The sequence below is a fragment of the Pristiophorus japonicus genome, chromosome 16 (assembly GCF_044704955.1).
Source record: "Pristiophorus japonicus isolate sPriJap1 chromosome 16, sPriJap1.hap1, whole genome shotgun sequence".
Lineage (NCBI taxonomy): Eukaryota > Metazoa > Chordata > Chondrichthyes > Pristiophoridae > Pristiophorus > Pristiophorus japonicus.
In genome coordinates this window covers 44,544,995-44,564,390 of record NC_091992.1, presented here as the reverse complement: position 1 = coordinate 44,564,390, position 19,396 = coordinate 44,544,995, and the positions used below count along the sequence as shown (strand labels likewise).

General features: G+C 45.9%; 1 protein-coding gene across 4 annotated transcripts in view; it reads right to left on the bottom strand.

The window, feature by feature from the left end:
- Positions 1-19,396, bottom strand: part of LOC139226469 (elastin-like) — a 435,956-nt gene that overhangs the window by 87,594 nt on the left and 328,966 nt on the right. For all 4 annotated transcript variants that reach the window (XM_070857261.1, XM_070857262.1, XM_070857263.1 and 1 more), the window contains exon 40: positions 7,382-7,402. In XM_070857261.1, the coding sequence (XP_070713362.1) occupies positions 7,382-7,402 (21 nt within the window). The remainder of the gene's footprint in view (positions 1-7,381; positions 7,403-19,396) is intronic.

Sequence of the window (19,396 nt, the reverse complement as noted above, 5' to 3'; positions counted from 1 at the left end):
GAGCAGGGAGGCTGGATTGCCTTCGGGAAACACGGAAGAATGGGTTTCCCTTAGGCTCTGATGAATTAAACGGCAGGGCATGATTAACAGCTTTTTTCTTTGTTTTCGCTCCCCTCCACCCCCCACATTTAAGGAGGGAAGGAGGGATCGGAGGTCAGGATCAGGGGTGGGGGTGTAGGGGGTTATAAGGCCGGGAGTGGGTGGGGGATCGTAAAGGCCGAGATGGGGGGGGCGAGAAGGCAGAGATTGGAGGAGGGAATCGGAGATCAGAGGTGAGGGTCGGAAGGCTGGGATTAGTGAGCCGGGGGGGGGGGGGGGCGTGGGGGCGGGAGCAGGAGATCGGAGGCCTCGTGGAGGAGGTCGGAAAAAAATTAGAAGGGTCGGTGAGGGTCCGATCATGGGGGTTGGCGAATTAGGGACTCTGGATCCAGCAAGTAAGTGGAAAAGCACTTACCACCTGAATGCAGCTGTCCTCGCCTTCCTCTAGCTGCCGGGTTCCCCTGAGGCCTGGGAAACCCGGCCACCCAGAATTAAATTTTAAATTGAGGTTCAAAATGAAGCACACAGCCTCATTACAGTATTTAAAGTGCCAACCTGCCTACTTACATAGAAACATAGAAAATAGGTGCATGAGTAGGCCATTCGGCCCTTCGAGCCTGCACCGCCATTCAATGGGTTCATGGCTGAACATGTAACTTCAGTACCCCATTCCTGCTTTCTCGCCATAACCCTTGATCCCCCTAGTAGTAAGGACGACATCTAGCTCCTTTTTGAATATATTTAGTGAATTGGCCTCAACAACTTTCTGTGGTAGAAAATTCCACAGGTTCACCACTCTCTGGGTGAAGAAGTTTCTCCTCATCTCGGTCCTAAATGGCTTACCCCTTATCCTTAGACTGTGCCCCCTGGTTCTGGACTTCCCCAACATTGGGAACATTCTTCCTGCATCTAACCTGTCTAAACCCGTCAGAATTTTAAACGTTTCTATGAGATCCCCTCTCATTCTTCTGAACTCCAGTGAATACAAGCCCAGTTGATCCAGTCTTTGGGCGGAGTGGGTTGTCCGTCCTCCACCCGTTTCGCCTCGGTTAAATCTGGAAGTGGACGGGCTGGAGGCCGGTTGGGGTCGGGATTCAGATTTCTACCACTTTAACCTCCCACCCGACCCAAACCCGCCTGTTTTTGTGGTTAAAATTCCCCCCACCCATCACCAATGTTAAATTGACTGGCCAGGTTTATCCTTCTCCCCTTTTTTGAACAAAGGTGTAACATTTGAAATCCTCCAATTCACTTTAAGTACCGCTAGCCTTTCTAGTACCTCCTCTTTATCTATTTTTATCTCATCCAGTATCCTGGCAACCTCCTCGTTTACCTTAGCTTTGGAAAAGTCCTCTTCCTTGGTAAACACCAATGCAAAGTATGCATTTAGTACCTCAGCCATGCCCTGTGCCTGTACCAATAGATCTCCATTTTGGTCCCTAATCGGCCCCATTGCTCCTCTGACAACCCTTTTACTGTTAATATGCCTAAAGACCTTTAGATTGCATTTTATGTCAGCTGCTAATCTATTCTTGTACTGTCTCCTTGCCCCTCATTTCATTTTTCACTTCTCTGTACTTTTTATATTCCGGCTCATTCGCCCTTGTATTATCGAGTTGGCATCTGTCATATGAACCCCTTTTCTGCTTCATCCTACTCTTTAACTTCTTTGACATTCAGAGAGCTCTGGCTTTGGTTGCCCTCCCTTTACCCCCTTGTAGAAATGTACCTATACTGTACAGATCATTAGCTCTTTAAAGGCCGCCCATTGCTCCATTTCTGCCTGCCAGTCTTTGACTCCAATTTACCTGGACCACTGAATTTACTGAAATTCACCTTCCTATAGTTAAGTATTTTTATTCTAGTTTCCATAACTACACTAAACCTTACTATATTATAATCAATATTTACGAGATGCTCCCCGATTGTTACCTTCTCCACTTGACCCATTTCATTCCCCAGGACTAGATCCACCAATGCCTCCTTCCTCATTGGGCAGGAAATACACCGATCAAGAAAATTCTTCTGAACACACTTCAGAAATTCCTCACCTTCTTTGCCCTTAAAACAATCACTGCCCCATTCAATATTGGAGTAATTAAAGCCTTCCATTACTACTTTATAATTCTTCCACCTCAGTAATTTCTTTGCAAATCTGCTTCTCTAACTCCTTCGTGGTCTATAAAATACACCAAGTAGCTGAATAGCTCCTTTATTATTTCTCAACTCCAACCAAATAGATTCTGTCTTTGAGCCTGCACTTCAGATACCTTGACAGATCTGGAGGAGCCCTTCAGTATGCAGCAGCCAATGGCTCCAGAATCATTGTTGTTTGCTGTGTGAGGCACAACATAGCGCAGCAGCAAGGATTGGAGCTGCAGGAGTAGCAAGGTTCAGAGTGCACAGCCTCTTCGGAGGAGGAGGAGCAGGTGGAAGACAAAGTGGAGGAACCCGAGATAGAGATGGCACCAGCAGAGGCTGGGATGGCCTCATCATGGTCAGATTTATTGCTGCAGGCTATGCATCAAAAATGAGATGTGCTGTTCCCTGCCACAGGGAGAGAAGTAACATTGGGCAGAAAACGTGACAGGATATAGTGGAGTAAGTTAAAGCAGTGTTGGAAAAATAATTTATTGACCTCACCAGAAGGGACAATGTAGGCTGGCTCTGATTTACACCACGGAATATATGATGGTTCTGTGCATTTCAATGCAGTGTGTCTCTCATAGTGTTTGGCACAGAAATCTTGGCTTTCCTATTTTGTATTTTGCTTGCACACCACGGTTTTCCCAGAGCACAAGCATGACCATTAATACACAAGGGGTGAAATTGGTCTTCGGTGATGGCACAAAATGGGTGCTGGCAAATCAGCAGCCTGTTTTACACTCCGTCCAATTTTCTTTTCAATATTTAATGGAAAGAAAAATCGAGCGATTGTAATATTAGCTGCCAATTTGCTATTGCTGGATTTGCACTATTGCTTAAGACCAATTTCACCCCTATGCAGCCAACAAATGGTAGTCTGTATGGATCAGTCACTTTTGTGGAGTATTGAGGCAGCATGCAGGACCTGCAGTCAGTCTTTTAAGATTTGGCAATTCCAGCCATTAGTAGTGCAGCCCCTCGCCAAAGAGGCTGCGATGACAGCTCAAATAGTTGCCATTCAGGCCTTGGACTGCATCCTAACCACATGATTGGGCAGAATTTCTGAAGAGCTTGCCCAAATAATTCCTGAGATAGGGACAGGCTTCCAACATGTAATTAGTGTAATCAGGTCTGTGCACCCGCAGATCATAGGGCAGTGACTGGAGGCTTCCTAACAGGAGTTGATGGAAATGGTCATGACAGATGCTGCTCTTTTTTAGACTTGCAATATTTCCAAATTAATCCTCCATACATTCCCCCATGCTGTCCCCACTGCCAGTTTCCTGTCAGTGGGAAATCCTCTAGAAGAAGCATTAAGATAGGTAGATGTAAACCACTAATACCACCTTGGTAAAAAAGGATAAAAGGGAAGCATCATGGTGACAAATAGATACTCATAGACACACATGTCTTGATAAAGCATTATGGGGTCTAAATTCGGTATCGCTGATTTTGAGGCGGTGACACTGGCCGAGTGCAGATTTTAATGACAGGCGGCATTTGCCGCCTGAAAAGTGGATTGTAGCGTTAAATCATGGCGTTGTACGCTACTCTGAAGGCCATAAACGGCGTTAAGTGAGGCGGCAACAGCAGCATTTTTACAAAATTGGTTAAGCATTTGTCACGTTTTTCGGTTAATGATTTGCCACTTTTGGCCAATGTATTTGGGGTTATGCCACAGACATACTGATGCCACTTGCTTTCAATTGAGGCGGTAATTGGGCGCCTCACCGCCTCGTGGTTATATTCACTTCTTATGCACTCAATCAGACTGTGAAGATGGCAGATGCAGCAGCAGCACGCCAACACTCCCATCGCTTCTCGGATGCCGCCGTCAATGCACTCCTTGATGCCCTGGAGAGGCGTCGGGAACTACTGAGGACAGAGGCTGGAAGAAGACTACAGGCACAGGTCATTCGATGCCGATGGAGGGAAGTGGCTGAAAGTGTGTTGGCGAGTGACACGGTGCACAGGACAGCCACTCAATGCCGCAAGAAGTGGAACGACATGACCCGGCTGCTGAGGGTGAGTATCTTTAACATTAACCTGACCATGCCATGCTGTCAGCTCAATGTGCAGTCTGTCCTCAATGTGAATGTGTCGGGTCCAATGATCTACGTGGGTGAGGTGAGATGCAACGTTCGCATTTGCAGCCTCACCCACTCCAAGGGCCTGCAAGTGCTGGTAACCTTCCTCATCTGTTCTTCACACCCACCCTCATCTTGATATATCCTCACTCTTCATATGCGTGTGGAAGACGGTAGCCTCACCACTGTTAGCTCCTAGTCCCCTCATTCAAGCATTGGCAAACCAAGGACACGCAGTTAATCTAAGTTTCCTCGACCTGTGAAGACTCTCATACAGTAATATGTACTCAACTATGTAAGGCACTTGGGACAGACCGATAGAAGGACACTAACTCTGACGTTCTCTTTAATCTTGCAGGCCAAGCTCGCCCACAATCGAAGGGAGCAGATGAGGACTGGAGGAGGGGACCCTGACCTCTAGCCCAATATTGCTTTGGAGGAATGCATCTCGGCCCTGATGGGCAACAAGTTGGTGCGGTGGCGGTGAGTGAGGCCGAACTCCCTTGGGACAGTGATGGTATGTTGAGTTCCTTTGCAGTGTTTAGCAGGCCATTTAGCCTTGACACCACAATCCTTCAAGCTCTTTCCATGAGACTGTCATTCCCAAATGCCTTTCCCGGTCCTGGCCCCCTCCCTTGCAGGTAACCATTCTTCTCTGGCTTTGTGCTTTCAGATGGACCGAAGCCTGCACGTCAGCCTTCGACAGTGGGAGATGTTGCACAGGAGGAGGAGGACACCTCTATGGATGTCACTCAGGGAACAGCGGCCTTGGAGAGCAGCACCAGCAGCTTTCGGGAGGAAGGCGTGGTCGAGCAGATGGAGGTGAGTGATGCTCTGGGACCTAGTGGCCTGGCAGCAATGCCACAGGGGAGGGTAAGCCCAGGGGCCAGCTTGCCAGAGGGTGAGTGCATGCCTGAGTGATGCTCAGCAACACACTGATAATGAGGCCGAATAACAGGTTGTCGCAAGACAATCATTGCGGTTGCACAGCGATTTGCTGGGTGCACTGGCAAGGGTGCCCGAGAGTCTCGATGCACTAGCTGTGAGGATGGAGGAGTTTGCCTCAAGCAGCCCACTGAGCTACCTTGGTAGAGACCAACGGATGTTGGATGCAACAAGTGACCATGGTGGCACGGGCCATAGCTGATGTTGCAGTAGCCATTGAGCACCAGGCCAATGCTACTGTAGGCCTGCACAATGTATTGTTGTCAGTGCGTGGTGGCATCAATGAGCTCTGTGGTGAGCTGCAGTCACAGTCTGTGTTAATGCAGAGGCAACTTGATGCGACGGGTGCACTGACCACTGCCATGATGTCTGGGACCCCATCAGTCCCTGAGGGCACTAATGGGAGGCGCAAAGGCACTCAATTTTGCTTCCCAAGTGTTGAGAACTCAGCAAGCTCTGATACAAAGTCTGAATAACTTCAAACAGTTATGCAAAGTTAGCAAACTGCAGAGGCACCTGTTATATGTCTATACCGTTAGGAAAAACAATGTCAGGTCATATAAATCTTAATTTCAGCAGCTGGTGTTGAACAAGAGAGTGAAGAGACTAAAGGAATTTTCATTAACTTTAAATATTATGTGAGGGACGTCTGGAGCAAGGCTCTCATTGTAAAAATAATAAATTGAACAATGCCAAAGCTATGTTAAACAAAAACATATCCTAGACTTTAGAAATATGATTTAAAAGGGAAATAAGCTAATTGTCAGCAACAGAACTGAGCTATATATATATCAATGATTTAGACTTCAATATAGGGGGCATGATCAAGAAGTTTGCAGGTGATACAAAAATTGGCTGTGTGATTGATAGTGAGGGAGAAAGTTGTAGACTGCAGGAAGATATCAAGGGACTGGTCAGTTGGGCAGGAAAGTAGGAAATGGAATTCAATCCGATGAAGTGTGAGGTAATGCATTTGGGGAGGGCTAAACAAGGCAAGGGAATACACATTAAATGGTATGATACTGAGACGTGTAGGAGGAACAGAGGGACCTTGGAGTGCATGTCCACAGATTCCTGAAGGTAGATAAGAAGGCATATGGGATACTTTCCTTTATTAGCCATGCATAGAATATAAAAGCAGGGAAGTTATGCTTGAACTGTATAAAACACTCGTTAGGCCTCAACTAGAGTACTGCATACATATCTGGTCACCACCTTACAGGAAAGTTGTGATTAAACTAAAGAGGATACAGAGGAGATTTACAAGGATGTTGCCAGGATTGGAGAATTTTAGATATAAGGAACAATTGGATAGGCTGGGTTTGTTTTCTTTGGAACAGAGATCGCTGAGGGGAGACTTAATTGAAATGTATAAAATTATGAGGGGCCTAGATAGAGTGGATAGGAAGGACCTATTTCCCCTTGCAGAGGTGTCAATAACCAGGGGGCAGAGAGTTAAAGTAATTGGTAGAAGGATTAGAGGGGAGTTGAGGAGAACTTTTCACCCAGAGGATGGTGGGGGGGTCTGGAGCTCACTGCCTGAGAGGGTGGCATACGGACCAAGAGCTGGAAAGTAGGATTAGGCTGGATAGCTCTTTTTCAGCCTGCACAGACACGATGGGCGAATGGCCTCCTCCGGTGCTGTAAATTTCTATGATTCTAATTATTCCTGGCAACAGAAGGAAAACACTAAAGTTCAGTACTGAAATTATCCATTATATGCGCAAAAACCATTCATGGTGTAATCTCCCCCATTCATGTTTTACTTTCCGTGATATATTTAATTTTATTTGGAAACTCAAAAAATGTGGATGATAGAGATACTGTTATATTGGTGTTAACAGTGATATGTACCTGTAGTACTACAGACAAAAGACTTAAATATGGAATTTCCTATCAGCAAAAATTGACAATATCAGATAGCTATTCATTGTAATTGAGATCTTAGTGAAAGAATAACAATAAGACTGAACCCCAGACTGCTAGTAATAAAGGAATATACCAAGAGTACCAGAAACCCCATCAGATAATTAACGTAGCAATATTAAATATTTTTTAGTTGACTTTATGGCATTATCAGTAATCAGATGAGAATAAAATGATAATATATAATCAATCAGAATGACAGGGTAATCCAATGTTAAATTAAGAACAAATGACTGTACCTGCTACAGCTCCTGGAACACCTGTATTAGCAGAAAAAAATTAAGACATTATTATGCTGAATTGGTCCATTGAATTGCTATGCAAAATGAGCATCATTGCACTGACTAATGTTTCCTTAGCTAGAGTCAAAGATATTCTACTCAGTTCCTCTTACTAAATGGATGAAGTGATTGTAATGTTATCATCTTTTGTATTTTTGGGGACGCAGCTGTATCATTAACACTGAGCCCACGGGGGCTGATTTTAGCCCTACCTGTTTGGTGGAAACTGGGCAGCGGGCTGTTAAATCGACCAGGAGACTTACCCGTCGACATCCCACTCTATTCCCACTGTCATTCACCACCTTTGATGCCCCAGTCCCTATTAAAACCATTATTCTCCCTTACCCAGGCTGTTCCCCCTGGTACGGCCCTCATCTTCGCTTCCTCATGTCCAAGGGGCGCAGACTTGAATGGATGTGGCGGACAACTGGTTTAGCCATTCACCACCAGATCTGGCTGGACCACATGAAACATTATCGGGTCCTACTCTTGTCTGCCAAAACTGCTCACTATTCCAGGATCATTCTGGAATGCAAAAATAACCCCCGGCTACTATTCTCTACTGCTAACCGTCTTCTTAAACCCCTCTCCCCTGTCTCCACCACACTCACCAACAAGTGCGAGGAGCTCATGGACTACTTTGTCTCAAAGATCAAGACCATCCAATCAGCGGCTCTGCCACTTCCCTTCCTTCTCCTAGCCCACCGAGCCAAACTTCCAAGGTCCCCCCCTGCCCTAGCATCTTTCTCCAGTTTCCCTCTGATCTCCTCTCATGACCTCTTCACGCTCATCTTGTCTATGAGACACATTCCTGCTCCCTTGACCCTATTCCCACTAATCTGTTGACCACCCAACATCCTTTTCTGGCTCCCATGTTAGCTGATATTGTTAACGGTTCTCTCTCCTCAGGTACTATCCCCCTCTCCTTCAAATCTGCGCTCATCACCCTTCTCCTCAAAAAAATAACCCTTGACCCCACTGTGATTGCAAGCTACTGCCCCATTTCCAACCTCCCTGTCCTCTCCAAAGTCCTTGAAAGTGTTGTCGCCTTCCAAATCCGTGCCCACCTTTTCTCGGAACTCCATGTTTGAATCTCTTCAATCTGGTTTCTGCCTCTGCCTTTGACTCTCATCAAAGTCACAAATGACATAATTTGTGAATGTGACGAAGGTAATTATCCATCTTCGTCTTTCTCGACCTGTCTACAGCCTTTGACACGGTTGACCACTCCATACTGATGGAGGGAAGGGGTTGTGATGCTAGGGAAGCAGGTAAGCTTGGGGGACCGGAAGAAGCATTTTGCTCCTCCTGGCATACCAGCAATGCTGCAAGGACACTTACTTTTTCTCCTAAGCAGTTCTTGCCTCCATTGAGCTGAGGGCCAGGGTTAAACCTGTTAAACAGGTTAAATGTGATGCTCCCAATCCTCACTATAACATTTAAATGGACAACCCGCCTCCTGGCTGCACTCCCCCTTTCCCGCCTCTGTTAAACGCGGAAATGGGCGGGTTAGAGACCTATTGGGGTCAGATGAGATTTTAAAAAAATTTTTTACATCTCACCTGACCCCCACCCATTTTTGGGGATTAAAATGACCTTTTAACTGTTTCTCTGTCACCACAGATGCTGCCTGACCTGCTGAGTATTTCCAGCATTTTCGATTCATATTTCAAATTTCCAGCTTCCATGGCATTTCATCCTTCTTTAAATATGTGGATCGGGGTACAATGATGTTATCAGGCCAGTGGCTTTCTGCCACTTGAAATTACATTTCCGCCCAATGGCCATTTGCTGCTTCTCACTCATTTTGGCCCTGGAAACGGGCTGGGGACATGCAAAGGAGGCCCTGGAGTTAAAATCGCCCAGGTCTCATGCTGTTGAGGTAAGGGAGGGTTTGGTGCTTACCTGGGCCCCAGCCTGCCCGATTCCCACTCTGGGTTAAAATTGGGCTCGAGTATTTTGAGAATCATTTGTATGGCCGAATCATACCACAGGGATTACCTGCCACTGCTCATCAGTCATGTTACTTATACTACTTCGGTATGTAAACATAAGATTAATGGATATTCACCCAGGATAATTTCAACCATGTTAATTTCTTATTGTTGTAACTTGTCTTTAGCATCATGGCATGTGCAATGAAATGTGCAGTAATGTGATTTTTCCAGCAGTTCGACTTTTATTTGCTACATATTTCTTAACATTTCTGCATGTGATTAACCTACTTTTGGCATACATTCATAAATAGCAAGAATTAAAAACAGAAAATGCTAGAAGCACATAGGATTCTGAGGAAGGGTCATCATTCTGAAATATTAACCTTACCTTCCTCTCTCCACAGATGCTGCTTGACCTGCTAAGTGTTTCCAGCATTTTCTGTTTTTATTTTAGATTTCCAGCATCTGCAATATCTTGCTTTTTGTAAGAATTTGAATTCATATACTTACAACTCATTCTTATAAATATCAAGACATGCAGCATGCAAAATTTGGAGCCGTAGTGCCCGTTTTTTGGGCACTATGAGTGCCCTTAGAGGTCCAAAATGGCATCCGCGGCACACACATGCATGCACTTCCAATGTGAGTCATGCCGGATGCCATATTGGTAAGGGCATTAGCGCGCATGCAGTGAGCATCTGCCGGAAGTATGCAGAGTAGGCTGATCATGACATCAGTGTATCAGTGTAACCCTGATTTGAGGCCAACGCTGTAATTTTGGAACTGCCGCCACACCCTCTTTTAAATCCGCAGAGCTGAACGTGCGTTTAGCAGTGGGAAAGACCCTCCGCCAGTGCTATTTAAAGGGATCATCACTACCTACAGATTAGCTGCTGATTGATTTCTACTGGCAGTCACTGCAATTGTACTAGTGTTTGGTTCTTTCTGGAGTTCTTTAAAGTTGCTATAGTCGACAGGGAGTGGAGTGGCAGGTTCTGAAGGACTTTGTCCTGCTTTGAAGACTTCTGCACAGACCACTTGCTCCCAGACATAGGTGCAGTAGTAAGCATTCCCCTTGGACTACAGCATGACTGGGAGAATGAGCAGAGGCGACAGCAGGACAAGCTGCTAGAAGAGGGAGGATGAGGAGGAGAATGGCTTTCATCAGGAGGCCATATCCACCCAGGGTGTTCAGGGAGCAATACTCCTACATGAACCTGAGTGAGGAACAGTGTGTCAGACATCTGTGTTTCACTAAGGACATCCTCACTGACATCTGCCACCTGCAGTTTGCCATCCACTGTTGCATAAGGGAGGCCACCGAGGCTCTCTATTCAAGAGAGCTAACTACATTTAATTCTCTCTTGCCAGAGAGCAGCAGGCAGAGCAAGCACGCAGCTTCGCGAGCATTGCTGACTTCCCCATAGTGCAGGGTGCGATTGACCTCATGCACATCGCTTTGCGGGCGCTGCATGTCAGCTCTGAGATGTACCGCAACCATATGCAGAAAATCATGCCGATCAATGCCCGGTACCCTGGCAGCAGTCATGATGCCTTCATTCTGCAGGAGTCCACTGTGCCATCTGCATTTCAGCCAATATGACAAACCAGAGGGTGGCTACTGGGCAACAAGGGCGATCCACTGATGACATGTGTAAGAATTCGCTGAAAACATTGACAGCAAAAGCATATACTTTTGGACATTGCTCTAACCTGGCTGTTACTGCACAAGGGCAGACAGCCTGATGTGGGACACGTCTAAACATGTCCCACAGGATACATTCTCTGGCAAGAGAGAATTAAATATAGTTAGCTCTCTTGAATAGAGAGCCTCAGTGCCCTCCCTTATGCAACAGTGGATGGCAAACTGCGAAATGTTGGAAATATCTCCAGCTCCAGCCTGGAAGGAGCCCGATGCATAAAAGTTCATTGCCATGGTCACCCACACAGCCACTGACAATACGGTCCTCACCCTGCTCTGAGGTTGCAGTTGTGGCTGCAGCAGGTAGCAGATGTCAGCGAGGATGTCCTTAGTGAAACACAGATGTCTGACACACTGTTCCTCACTCAGGTTCATGTAAGAGTATTGTTCCCTGAACACCCTGGGTGGATATGGCCTCCTGATGAGAGCCATTCTCCCCTTCCTCCTCCTCCCTCTTCTAGCAGCTTGTCCTGCTGTGTGTCACCTCTGCTCATTCTCCCAGTCATGCTGTAGTCCAAGGGGAATGCCTGCTACTGCAGGTGGCCAGGAATCAATGACTGAAATGGCAGGAAGATGGTTGATGGGGAGGGCCCTTTGTCATGTAATCAGTGAGAGATCAAGAAGATTGGTCGGTGCTCAAGACACAAAGGAAGCTTTTTGACCACCCAGACCTGTTGGAACCTTATCAAGGAAACAGGCCAGTAACAAAGGAACAGGCCGAAGACATGATTTTGTTCTTTCAGTTGTATTGTCTCAGGCAAAGGACAGTTGAACTTTTGGCATGAGAAGAAGCATTTTGCAGGTCTAAGAGTGGCAGGTTTCGCTAGCCATCTCTCTCCCTCTCTCCCCTCTTCTACACTTACTCGCTTCGTTCAACGCACAAGGACTGAGCACCCTGTCTGGGACAGAGAGAAGAAACACCATCTACGAGCAAAGAGAGCCTTGCTATTTCGACTAGGAAGCTGACCTTGAGACTGGGACTTGAATACCACAGATTGGTACAGAACCAGAAGATGCGCCTCATCGGGAGAAGCAGCGAGTAAGCCAGAGGGGTAATTGGTGAGCATTCATCCCAACCCATATGTCTTTAAGACCACCGCAGAGTGTGAAGGGGTGTTCGTGTGTCCCAACCAAGCCTTAGGGGTTTAGTGGGGAGGTTTTTGCACAGATCGTAAGCGTACGCACAATTCTGTTGGACAGGTTTGGTTGTGCACTTTTGCATTCGAGCAGGGGTGTTTTAGTCGTGGGTACTTCGCGTTAGGGGCCTGTTCAGACGGGCCAGGGTTGTGTGTTGTACTGTGTTTGTTTGTTTTACAGGGTGTGTTTTACTGGGTGCAGGTGTGTGCTTTAACTTGAATAAAAGCATTGTGACGGTTGAGACCGAAAGATCTGGCTATAACTGTGCATTTCTGTTCATCACTATAATTCTGGTGTCTAGAACTGTTGTAAGGGGGGATGATTCAAAACCACCAAGGGCAAAACCACTTACACATGGCTCATGACTCCGGTGCGAAACCCATGCACACGTGTCCAGCATGCATACAATGAAAGCCATGCTGTCACACAAAATGAGATAGAGCACACTATTGGCATGCGAAAACAACGTTTCCGCTGCCTGGACCACTCTGGAGAAACCCTGCATTACTCGACAAGCACATGTCAAGATTCGTGGTACTCTTCCACATGCTGCACAACCTCACCATCATGAGGGCACAGCACTTGCCATCAGCTGTATGGCGACCAGCTGAGGAGCAGGAGGAGGAAGGGAGGAGGCAATCTAGACAGCTATTTTCTGATCGGGGTATCTGTGAACGACTTATCCGAAAGTGGTAACAGTAAACGTAACCCCAATTTCCCATTCATCAACAGTCCCACATCTTACCTTCCCCTCTGTTACTGACCATCACAGCATCTGCTTGGCCAGTGTGCAAAAATAAAAGCTAAACAAAATAAACATTCCAAACTAAATTTATAAATCAAAGCATGCCATATTGCATAGAAACGTCAACTAATCACCCTTATGCATTCCCTTATTGCCTGTCTTCCGTGTGTCTTTGCCAGTCCTAATGCTCCGAAGCAATGCTACCCCAGTAGCTGCAGCGTGGCTGGTGGAAGGCTGCTGACTTTTAGTGGGAGAGACTGCAGATGGTCTTGTAGCATGACCTCGAGCAGCTCTGGGCCGAGAAGGTCTGCACCAACTCGGCATGGGCAGCAGCAGTCTGGGCTGGCTAGCTAATGGGCAACAGCAAGGGTACTGGCGGAGTGACAGGGGTGGGAGGACAAATGTGGTCATCCTGAGGGTGGACAGCCGGTTCATGCTTTACGGAGCCACTGCCACTCTTCTGCTGTGGCATGCCAGCAATCCTAGTAATCTGTTGGAGGACAGATTGCTGGACTGCTGTGACACCCTGCAAGCCCCTTTGAACACTGGTATCCACAGCCATGATGGCAGCAAGCTGAACTTGCATAACAGCAGTCTGAGCTTGAATGGCAGCAAGCTGAGCTTGCATGAGAGCAGTCTGAGCTTGAATGGAAGCAAGCTGACCTTGCATGACAGAAGTCTGAGCTTACACTGCACCACCCAGACACTGGGTGGCTGCTGCTTATGCTGCAATGGAAGCTGAGACATCAGCCATCAGGCGCTGCATCATTGTTGGGTCACAACTGTGCGAATGGAGTTGGCCACCACTTCCATACTGGGGTCCAAGTTCCGTGCCAAGTTGGTGCCGGACTCCCGCATGCTTCTTGACTTTGCACTCATGCTTTCTGCAAGGCCTGCTAATACGCCAAGCATTTCATTGTACATACCCATCAGCCTTCTTCTGTAGCCCATCCCATTGAAGTGCTCATCTGAGATCTGAGTCTGCTGCAGTAGAACTAGTGTGCGACCTCACCTCTAGCGAGCTAGCACCTGCGCTGATCTTGTCCCCTGCCCTGGTTGCAGGCCACTCGTGCCCAGTGTCCCACCACTTGCAGATCCTGCCTCTAAGTTTTGCTTTAAATCACGTGTGGTGTCAGTATCTGAGCTGGTGGCTGCAAGTGTAAAATCGAGTGACGGTGTATCACTGTCTTCCTACTCTTCCACATGTTACTCTTCCACCGTTGCCTGACCAGGTTGCTGATCTTGGGTATCTGAAAGAATAAATTCACAAGAGTAGGGTTGTGGTGAGGGGAGGGGGGGACCAAGACATGCATACTTGTAAGTCAGAAGGGATTGTGGGATGAGGAGGAAGTGGGATGTAAGAAGGCGAACTAGCTATGAGGATATTGTCATCTTCTATGGTTTCAACCTCTCAGCAATGGCCATTCCAATGATGGTGAGCACTCTGTCCTCCATGGCGGTAAGGACATGCAGCTGCACCTGTCCCCCACGCTTAGTTCCTGCTGCCTCCAGTTATGTACCACCTTGTCATGCAAGAGAGAGGGGAGTGTGTCTGAGTGTGGTGCAATGTGTTTGGGTGATGTGGCCATCATGGTTGAGTAGATAGCAGTGTGTGCAAGCTGTGAGATATGGCTGTGAGATTTGCAGCAGTGGTAAGCGTGTGAGGGTGAGGTGAAGCTATAAATGTTAAGTATGAGCCCTGATTGCTTGAGATTGTGATGGAGGGAGTGGTGCATTGAGCAGTTGCTGAGGCTAGTGCATTTAGGGATGTGGCATTTGAAGCTGCAGTCACTGACATTGACCATTCGTATAAGGTCATCGCAGCATGGCATCCAGGTCCTCGGGGCTTGACTCTTGGCATTGACTGCCATGACTATCTAATCGCAAAGTTTGTCTGAAGAGCCTCCTGGTCCCCTGTGGGGAAAGCACACCTCTGCTCCTCTCCACCTCCTCTGCTAAGGCCTCCAGTGCAGGGTCAGAAAATCTTGGAGCCCACTCTCTCCCCTTTTGTGCCATTATTACGTTTTCTTCAAGGTCAGGATGTCTTCGGCAACAACTTCCAGCACCTGCTCCAGCCACAGTCAATGTCCCTCGTATGCTGCACTGCCTCCTGTAGAGCCTGTCTCTCCCGATGCGCAGCCGACGCACATGTGCATTGGGATACCTACAATGTAAAAGGTGAGCGGTCTGCACCGGATCTTGCAGATGACTGCGTGGCCATGTGGCCACGCAGCTTAGCAGGAACACCGACAACAATGCACCTCCCCTTTAAGAGGTGAAGGCTGGCTTAAAGTAGTGCAGGCTAGCTTTAAGTGGTGGTAGCCTCTTACAATTTTGAGCCCTCTGTTCAGGTTTGCAGCCACACAATAGAGTGCTTAGTGCTGGCTGCAAGCTGCAATCATGTAAATTAGCAGGCAGCACGAAGTTGACGTGCTGACTGCACTGGAAGGAATGGGTACAGGTTAATCCCGCATCATGATCCTCATGCCCATTTTCTGGCCCTGTCCAATTTAGCCCTCGCAGAATATTCATCCAGGTAGAACCTGGTGTAAAATTCTTCCCTTACCTCAGCATTGTTCTTTAAATCATGAAATCTTTTCTCGATTTCCCTCCATGTGTCAGAAGTATGAGCCCAAATTGACAATGTCGGTAATATTACATAGAATTTACAGCACAGAAAGTCCATTTGGCTAAACTAGTCTATGCCAGTTTATACACTACACGAGCCTCCTCCCACCCTACTTCATCTAACCCTATCACTATATCCTTCTATTCCTTTCTCCCTCATGTACTTATCTAGCTTCCTCTTAAATTCAGGTAGAGAATAGTGTCGATGCATTTAAGGGGAGGCTAGATAAGCATATGAGGGGGAAGGGAATAGAGGGTTATGTTGACAGAGTTAGATGAGAAATGACGGGAGAAGCCTTGAGAGTATAAATGCCGGCGTGGTCTGGTTGAGACAAATGGCCTGCTTCTGTGCTGTATATCCTATGTAATCCAGAATATGCTATTCACCTCAACTACTTCATGTGGTAGCAAGTTCCACATTCTCACGAGTCTGAGTAAAGAAGTTTCCTCTTGAATTCCTCATTGATCACCCCTAGTGTTGGACTCCCCCAGAAGTAGATATATCTTCTCCACATCTACCCTATCAAACCCCTTCAAAATTTAAAGATCTCTATTGGGTCACCTCTCAGCCTTCTCTTTTCGAGAGTCAAGAGCCCAATTTTTCCTGATAGGTATAAACTCTCAGTTCTAGTATTATCCTTGTAAATTTTCTTTGCACCTTCTTCCGTGCCTCTATATCCTTTTTATAACATGGAGACGCTTAAAATGTTAGTGCACTGATCTCCAAGTCCAAATACAGCATCCCACTTTTCAAATAAACTGTCAAGCAGTAATTTCAATGTCATAGTTTGAAATGTGTTGTTTGTATATATCATCTAGCCATTTGAAAATATTAGTTTTGATCATTGCATAGCTACATTTCAGCTACTTTTGTTGTCTCGAATACTAGATATGAGGCTTGTTAACCACTTGGAGAAGTATGAAAGGAGTATGAGTGCTAATTTGGCTACTGTTGTCAAGTATGCAATCATACTGCATGAAACCAGCATAAGTTATATTGGAAGCATTGTCATAATGGCTATTAAAGAAATGTTCTTGATGTAAGAGGAAAAATTCTCATTTTATTTCTAAATAAAATAAAGAATGATATTATTTTAAACTTAAAAGGAATTTGATGGTTTTATGAACCAGTGAATAGACTGAGCAAGCTGACACTAAACACACAAACAGATTTAAAACATCTCAAAATTACATTTTCCTCAGATGATATCACTTGATGTCTTTTTGCCACATATATCCCTTTGACTTTGACTCAATCTGAGGGCAGCCAGCACGATTAAATCTGGCAGTGTGCAATCAGAAATTGTTTCAACTGAGCTTTTGATTCCACATTCCATTCATCACCAAAATTGTAATCTTCCACCTTTGGAACAATGTCCACTTACAGACTTACTTTTCCTCCACCACTTTAACCCACACCTTCATCACTTGAAAGACCGACTTCTCCAATGCTCCCTTCAACAGAATGTTAACTTCAATTCTTCATGAACTTCAGCTAATACAAAATTCACGGTGTGTGTGCTTTAGTTTACAAAGTCCATCATACCCATTTCGGTATGCCTGCCAAATTATACTGGGCTTCTGCTACCCAGAAAATTAAATTCAAGATCTTCTCATCTTAAAAATCATCTAGGGCTTCATAACACCATATCTGAGTGATCTTCTCCAGCCACACACTCATTTGACTCCAGAATAGTCGTCTTCTTCTTAGGCAGTCCCTCGGGGTCCAGGATGACTTGTTTCCACACTAAAAATGAGTGCTCAGATGACTCATGAACTCATTTTAAATGGTGGAAGATGCCTGTGTGTGAATTCCTTCAATATGGGGTGACCGTTGCACACCAGCCATCACACGGGCTTGACAAAGTAAGGTCTTGGCCCAATGGCAAGGGGATCCAAGACGACTGGAGACCAGGCTCCGCTGCATGTGTCAATACATACACACATACTCAAACATACTGCTGCTATCCTCAGTCCTTCCTTCCTCCTTCCCACATAACCCCTCTCTATATGGAATTCATAGTACATCAGAGAACTGATCCAGAATAGTGCTTGTTCTGGGGCTCCCTTTCTTCCAAAATTGGAGGCTGATAATTCAGTCAAATTCTTTGTCAAAAATCACTAGTCCTTGCTACTTATCCCCTGCCCAAGCCTTTCTCTTTAACTGTGCCTTTAGTTCCTCCCCCTTCCCAATTTCGTGCCTTTTATTCCTTGGTGTCAATTTTGTTTAGTTCTGAGATATTTTGTTTATGTGAGAGCCACCTTATAAATGCCACCTATTGTCGTTTCTCTGCCAAAACTGCTCACTATTCTAGGATCATCCCGGAATGCAGATATAACTCTTGGTTTCTCTTCTTCAGTCCAAACTTTCTTCTTAAACCCTTCTCCCCTGCCTCCTCCATCCTCACCTCCAACAAGTGCAGGGAACTTATGTCTTTTTCATGAAGATTGAGACCATCTGTTCAGCTGCTTCCCTCTCTCAGCCATGATCTTATTGAATGGTGGGTTCAAGGGTGTATGGTCTACTCCTGCTCTTATTTCTTATGTTCTTTCCCTTGCCCACAGGGCCAAATTTCCTCCATGGTCTGAACTCGCATAAGAACATAAGAAATAAGAGTAGGCCATTTGGCCCCTCGAGCTTGCTCTGTCATTTAATGAGATCATGGCTGATCTGATCACTGTTTTCATTTACATCATAATTTTGAAGACCTCTATCAAGTCATTCCTCAACCTTCTCAGCTTCAGTGGATAAAGCCCTAACTTCTGTGCTGTAAAATTCGATGATTCTATGACTCTCAAGTCTCTCTTCACAACTGTAACCTCTCATTCCTGATAACATCCTAGTGAATCTAAACTGTACCTGTTCCATTGTACTTACTCCTAATCTGGCTGTTCTCGCTGCCTGCCGAGCATAGGGATAATGAACTCTGTTTCTTAATCTATCACCTACATCCTGGAACTCTTTTTGCAAGACTTGAATCCTGTTCTTCCCCATGTCATTAGTTCTGACATAAACCACGATTTCCAGCTGTTCCCCTTCCCTGTCCAAGAACTTCTGAACCTGCTTGGTTATAAGAACATAAGAAATAGGAGCAGGAGTAGGCCATTTGGTCCTTCGAGCCTGCTCCGCCATTAAATAAGATTATGGCTGATGTGATTATGGACTCAGCTCCATTTCCTTGTCTGCTCCCCATAACCCTTTATTCCCTTATCGCTCAAAAATCTGTCTATCTCTGCCTTAAATATATTCAATGACCCAGCCTCCACAGCTCTCTGGGGCAGAGAATTCCACAGATTTACAACCCTCTCAAGAAATTCCTCCTCATCTCAGTTTTAAATGGATGGCCCCTAATTCTGAGACTATGTCCCCTAGTTTTAGTTTCCCCTATGAGTGGAAATATCCTCTCTACATCCACCTTGTCGAGCCCCCTCATTATCTTATATGTTTCAATAAGATCACCTCTCATTCTTCTGAACTCCAATGTGTATAGGCCCAACCTACTCAACCTATCTTCATAAGTCAACCCCCTCAGCTCCAGAATCAACCTAGTGAACCTTCTCTGAACAGCCTCCAATTCAAGTATATCCTTCCTTAAATATGGAGACTAAAACTGTACGCAGTACTCCAAGCCTTACCAATACCTTGTACAGTTGTAGCAGGACTTCTCTGTTTTTATATTCTATCCCCCTTGCAATAAAGGCCAACATTCCATTTGCCTTGCTGATTACGTGCTGTACCTGCATACTAACTTTTTGTGTTTCATGCACAAGGACCCCCAGGTCCCTCTGTACTGCAGCACTTTGCAATTTTACTCCATTTAAAT